This window comes from Geospiza fortis, unplaced genomic scaffold (genome assembly GCF_000277835.1).
Source record: "Geospiza fortis unplaced genomic scaffold, GeoFor_1.0 scaffold289, whole genome shotgun sequence".
NCBI classification, from domain to species: domain Eukaryota; kingdom Metazoa; phylum Chordata; class Aves; order Passeriformes; family Thraupidae; genus Geospiza; species Geospiza fortis.
This window is the reverse complement of record NW_005054478.1, coordinates 876,293-883,042: the sequence shown is the minus strand read 5'-3', so window position 1 is coordinate 883,042 and position 6,750 is coordinate 876,293. Positions and strand designations below refer to the sequence as shown.

General features: G+C 47.5%; 1 protein-coding gene across 1 annotated transcript in view; it reads right to left on the bottom strand.

Moving 5' to 3' along the window:
* The window catches only part of CSMD2 (CUB and Sushi multiple domains 2), a 225,955-nt gene that overhangs the window by 174,359 nt on the left and 44,846 nt on the right, over positions 1 to 6,750 (bottom strand). The window contains 2 exon segments of the mRNA XM_031063038.1: positions 1,902 to 2,109; positions 5,459 to 5,653. Of these exon segments, the coding sequence (XP_030918898.1) occupies positions 1,902 to 2,109; positions 5,459 to 5,653 (403 nt within the window).

Here is a 6,750-nt window from a genome sequence, read left to right as displayed (position 1 = left end):
CCTGCTGAATCACATCAGCATGGTTAAAGATGAGACAGGAGCACCAGGTTTTTTTTCCCCTACGGGCAAAAATTATTGAGAACTGACTCATCTGAATTTAATTACCAGGCCAGCTCGGAGAGATGAAATTCCAAACAAGACTTCTTTGCAATTCCACTTGTGGGACTGCAAAGTTTCCTTCAGGAATGTGAAATGAGTTGGCCTGGAATGGGCTGGGGCTGGCTGGAAATTCAGGGATGGGAAATTTGGAGATATGAAATTCGGGGATGGGAAATTCAGGGGTGGGAAATTCAGGGGTGGGAAATTTGGGGATGAAATTTGGGGGGATGTGAAATTTGGGGATGGGAAATTTGGGGATGGGAAATTCGGGGGTGGGAAATTCAGGGATGGGAAATTCAGGGGTGGGAAATTCAGGGATGTGAAATTCAGGGATGGGAAACTCAGGGATGCACCACACAAAGCAGGAAAGGCAGCCCCAGGGATGCAGCACATGGACACCCCAAGGGGAGCAGGGATGCAAATCCATCGTTTCTCCCTCCAACCAGCCCCAAAGTGACACCTGTAAAACTTAAACCAGGCTTCAATCTCAGTTTTAAGGACTGTGTGCGCACTACAGGCTCAGCTCAAAGCCAGGCTTACATTCCCCACAATTTAAAGGTTTTTTTTTTTTCCCTGCTGTATTTACGAGGAGTTTATTCATTTAATTAATTAATTAATTAATTTTTTTTTTTCCCCCAGCAGGGTCCCTCTGCCAGGCTTTGTTTTATTTTTGACACGACAAGACACAGCTCTGCTTTGGCAACACCTCCAGGCTGAATAATGTTTTTTAACCAGCTCCATCCATCTTCCCAGCCAGCACAGCTGAGCGCCTACGAACCACCAGTGCCCTAAAATATTAATGCATTCTAATAAAACCAGCCCAGGCTTTTTTTTTTTTTCATCAAACAGCAACATCTAATTTTCCAAAGGGGCCTGGGAACAGTAAACAATTGGGACGTGGTAAATGGCAACTTCCCTCCCATCAATACACCCTAAACACTCCAATCCTGCTCCCTCAGAATTGCCAGCCAGGATAAATCACTCAAATAAATGGGATTTGCAACAGGATCCTCACAAATAATCACAATTTAACTCGCTGCTGATAATCCCAGGCAACACCTGATTATTTCAAAAGCTTCATTCTTCCCTTCCAGAGAGATGTTGGGTTTAAATCCAACTTCCAGGACCTTCCAATTGCTGCCAGTCAGGACTTTTAACCCTTTGCTGAGCGCAGGTGATCACCACGTCCTTTGCTATTAAACCAACAGGAGGAACACCTCAAATTCCCTCTGCAGTTCCTTATTTCCCCTGCCTACAGAGCACTGGGGTGGCTCCTGAAGATTGGAAATACTGGCTTTTATCCCAAATCCAAGCAATATTTCTGACAGCATTTTCCAGGCAACCCCTGGGATGAGAGGGGGGTTGGAATTCTGTCCCCTGTCCCAGGGACAAGTGGATCTGGTGAAACATTTGCAGAAATTCATCAACACCAACGGGTTTAGCAATCATCAGAACATTCAGCAAAACCAAGGCTTGAGTGTGGCGGGGTTTGAGGGGTTCTCGGAGGTTGGGTGATTTTGTTTGGGTTTTTTTTTTTAATCTTCCTCCTACCCAGCCACACCATGACTCTTATTGAAGACAGCACAACTCGAAGCAGCCAAGGGTCACTGCAGAGTTTGCCAAGCAAATCCCAAGTTCCAGAAGGAAACCACGGGGAATAATTGGCAATTTCCCCTCCTTCAGTCCCAAACTTCTCCCTCTGAGCGCCCTGTGAAGTTTGGCTGTGCCCACACAGACCATGAGTGCCCCACAAGGCACCACCCCAAGCACCCTACAAGGAACCAACCCCAGCAGGAACCTACCAGAGCGAGGATCCCTCCGTGCCAGCGACTTCCAGAACATCATATCCATCCTCCAGCTGAAAATCCATGAACACCAGGGCAATGGTGTCCCCAGGCTCGGCCAGGATGGTCCAGGTGCAGTCTGCATTGTTGCCATACTCCAGGGGGAAGTGAGGGCTGGAGATGATCCCGCTCTGGCCCCGCAGGGTCCCTCCGCAGGCATCATCAGCTGAAACAAAGGCCAGGGGTGAGCCCTGGGTGCCCAAAGGTCCCAGAGGTCCAGCCCAAAGTCCCAGCCTGTCCTGGATTGCCAAGCAAATTGTATTCTGTTTACCAGCGAGTTGTATTCTGTTTACCATCTGCATGGCAGTTGTCTTTTTTTAAGTGGGCAGTTTTCCTTATCTCTTCCATAAAACTGGGGAGTCTCCCTCTGTTCTAGGCCAGCCTTCACCAGGCGTCAAAGATGCAGAGGGATGCAAACTCAGCTGCAGGCACAGCTCCACCAGAGCAGCTGAAAAGCAGATTTTGTGCTGCCCTTGGAGCCATTCCCTGGATCCTCCTCCTCCCTGGAGCAGCTCAGGTGCCACCAGCCCCAGCGCTGGGCTCCAGACTGGAAGGGCAGCCTTGAAATCGAACACGAGTTTGGCACTTCGGGATGGAAACGCAAAGCTGGGCTTTTCCTCCAGCTGGACAGGGAATCTCAGCAATGGAAATGACGCCAACCCTCAGCTCCAGCACCAGCTGGGGTCAGGATTAATCCCTCCCTCCCTGGGGTTTCCTCCACAAATGCTGAACGAAGCTGGGCAAGGAGGAGACTCCGGGAAATGCTGGCAGGGCAGAGGGAACTGCTCCCTCCAGGCAGGGAATTCCCTTTTCTCCTACCAAGGTGCTGCTTTGCGCGTTCTCAAGGTGGAATTTCAGGGAATTTCACCTTCGAGAGGGTCCAGAGGAGGGCCAGGAATGGTGAAGGGGCAGGAGGGGCAGCTGAGGGCATTTGGAGAGGAGGAGAGTGGGGGCAGAGCTCAGAGGGGCTGCAACTCCTCCTGATGGAATATTAGGATGGATTTAGGGCAAGGTTCTTCCCCCAGAGAGTGCTGGGCACTGCCCAGGCTGCCCAGGGAATGGGAACATTCCCAAGGCTGCCAGAGCTCCAGGAGAGTTTGGACACCACTCTCAAGGTGGGATTTTGGGGTGTCTGTGCAGGGCCGGGGTTGGAATCAATGATCCTTCATCCCTTGGTTCTGTATTTTCACCTCCAGCGAAAAACTCAAAAAGTAAAATTAAATTTTATGAAAAAAGTACTATAAAAGTGGCAAAGACCATCCTAATTTGGAGAAAAGCATCATAACTGATCATAAAAACCACCAGGGATAAGCAGCACTCTCTCAAATCACTCTGAGCCCTCCCCTAAACACTCCTGGTCCCAAACCAGCAGGGAAATGCCCCCAAAAAAACCCCAATGAGAGGCACAACACAGCTCTGTGCCTGTGACCCATCCAAGGGAGCATTACAAACATCCCAAGCAACCAATATTTGCTCACTTGAAGGCCCAGCTCCACGGCCCAGGGGCTGATTGATTGCTCAGGCAGAGTCAATAAAAGCAATCAATAGGAGATGCTCTGCCCAAGTACACAAGGAATGAGGGGAAGAGACTTCAGGAGCAGCAGCAAATGTTTTTGGTAGAAGAACACAGATATTTGTGTATTTACACACTCCCCAGCCCCCCTGGGAGCACAATTAGCAAGGCACTGCTCTGAACTGATGAAGGAATTTTGAAGCTTCCCTGCCCTTAAACTGGCAGGAAGTTGGGAACTGGTTTCGGTATAAATTGTTCGTTTAAAATCAGTATGCATTTTTCAACATAAATTTTCAGTATAAATTGTTTTACCTCCCTCAAGGCAGGGCACATCCCAGCCCTGCACAGATCCACCTGTCCTGCAGCAGGGCAGGGAATCTGGCACTGGGAAGCAGAAAATCGACTCCCATTTCCAGCGTTTGAGCTGGAGAACCTGCAGGCTTGGGGAGGCGCTTGATTTTCTGGATAATCATGGGATCATGGTTGGTTTGGAGCTTCAGGATCATCTCCTTTCACCCCATTCCATGGGCACGGACACTTTCCACAATCCCCAGTTGCTCAAATCTGGCCTTGGACATTTCCAGGGATGGAACAACCACAGCTTCTCCAGGAAATCAATCCCAGCCCCTTAGAGGGAGAAATTTCCTCCTAATATTCAATCTAAACCCACTCTCTTTCAGTTTAAAGCCGTCTCCCTTTGTCCTGCCACTTGTAAAATTGGGGGTTTTTCCCCCACTTCATTTTATTTTTTAAATTTAATTTAATTTAACTGTCCAGGGACCAAGAAACTGCAGCAAAAGCAGCTGTGCCCCATTCCCAACACCCCAAGCCCTTCACAACCTTCCCATTATTCCCCCAAAGCCCAGCAGCCTTGAGGAACCCATGAAAAACCCATTAACCACAACCCAAAACCCATCAACCACACCAGGTTTACCTTCCCATTTAGGGCTGGTTTTTAAGGGCTGATTTTTAAGATTGATTTTTAGGAGTTGATTTTTAAGGGTTGGTTTTTAAGGTTGATTTTGAAGGGTTTCTTTTTCAGGGCTGCTTTTTAAGGGTTGGTGTTCTTGGTTTTGTATGGGAGATATTTATGGAAGTGATGCAAAGCTTGTAGTTACTGGAAAGTCGTATCTGCTTTTGTGAAAAAACACCTGTTCAAGGTGAAAGATACTTGGGAACGTTTCTTTTTCTTCTGGTTGGTCAAGAGGTAACATAATTTGGGTTTTGTTTTGGTTAGGCTGGGCTGGGTGGCTTTGCTGCAGGGCTGGGCTCTTTTTTTGGGGTTCTTTTAGCTTTTTTTATCAGTTGTTGGGTACGGGCTGGGTTATGGTTGTGATTTCTAACATTTCTTCTGGTTTCAACTAAAACCACCACAGTTGGTTTTTAGGGGCTGGTTTTTAAGGGTTGGTTTTTAAGGGTTGGGTTTTGAGGATCGGTTTTGTATGGGTTGATTTTGAAGGGTTGATTTTGAAGGGTTAGTTTTTAAGAGTTGCTTTTTAAGGGTTGTTTTTTAAGGTTGGTTTTGAAGCGTTTCTTTTTAAGAGTAGCTTTTTAAGGGTTGGTTTTTAAGCGTTAGTTTTTAAGCATTGATTTTAAGGGTTGGTTTTTAAGGGTTGGTTTTTAAGGATTTCTTTTTAAGAGATGCTTTTTAAGGGTTGGTTTTTAAGGGTTGGTTGTTTAAGCGTTCCTTTTTAAGGGCTGATTTTTAAGAGTTGCTTTTTAAGGGTTGATTTTAAGGGTAGATTTTGAGGGATTGGTTTTTAAGGGCTGATTTTTAAGGGTTAATTTTTAAGGGTTGATTTTAAGGGTAGATTTTGAGGGATTGGTTTTTAAGGGCTGATTTTTAAGGGTTAATTTTTAAGGGCTGATTTTAAGGGTAGATTTTGAGGGATTGGTTTTTAAGGGCTGATTTTTTAAGAGCTGCTTTTTAACCCTTTCAAACCAAACCCAACACCCCAACCGCAACCACCTCAACCCCCATTTTCGGGGGGGATCTCCTTACCTCTGCAGACGGGGAGAGGGAAATCCCAGGAGGCTCCTTGTCCCGAGCTGGCCTGGCAGGTGAGCAGGGCGTGGCCCTCCAGGAAGAAGCCAGGGTTGCAGCTGTACCTGACCCTGTCCCCGATGCTGAAGGTGGTTCCTTGCTGGACCCCGTTCCGCAGCCGCCCCGGGTTCCCGCACGTGTGGCTGGGCAGGGCTGCAAGGGAAGGGAACAGGGAGCGGTCACAGGGCTGGGTGAATCCTCAGGAAAAACGGAATAATCGTCACTGAAAACAGGATAAGCCATTTGAGAAAAGCAGGGTTGGGTTAGGGACTGGGAATTGTCACAGGGCTGGGTGAATCCTCAGGAAAAAGGGAATAATCATCACTGAAAATAGGATAACTCATTTGAGAAAAGCAGGGTTGGGTTAGGGACTGGGAACTGTCACAGGGCTGAGCTAAATCTTCATGAAAAACGCAATAATCATCACTGAAAACAGGATAATCCGTTTGAGAAAAGCAGGGTTGGGTTAGGGACTGGGAATTGTCATAGGGCTGAGTAAATCATGAGGAAAAATGGAATAATCGAGAATAACCCATTTGAGGGAAGCAGGGTTGGGTAAGGGACTGGGAATTGTCACGGGGCTGAGTAAATTGTCAGGAGAAATGGAATAATTGTCACTGAAAACGGGATAATCAATTTGAGAAAAGCAGGGTTGGGTTAGGGACTGGGAATTGTCACGGGGTTGAGTAAATCATCAGGAAAAAGGGAATAATCGAGAATAATCCATTTGAGGGAAACAAGGTTGGGTTAGGGACTGGGAATGGTCACAGGGCTGGGTGAATCCTCAGGAAAAAGGGAATAATCGTCACTGAAAACAGGATAATCCATTTGAGAAAAGCAGGGTTGGGTTAGGGACTGGGAATTGTCACAGGTCACACACAGAGTGTCCCCAGGCCCAGTTCTGGGGTTTGTCAGCCATTCCCCTGATCTCTGGTCACACCTGAGTGTCCCCAAGCCCAGTTTTTGGGGTTCCAGCCCTCCCCGTCCCTCCCTGCACAGCAGCAGGGGCAGACCCCAGCTCCTGACCCCGTTTTTTGCCCCCAAAGCCATTTTTTCCATCCTCCCCCAAAGCCCCTGGGGCTGGGAAGTTCTACCAGGAAATTTTCCTGCCCAGGCAGGTTCTGGGAGCAGATGCTGCTATCAAATCCAAGCAGGTGGAAAAGCAGCCCAGAACTAACATTTCATTTTTTGTAATGATCCTCAAACCCCCAATTTAATTAAATTACCAATGTCACTTTTTTTTTTTAATG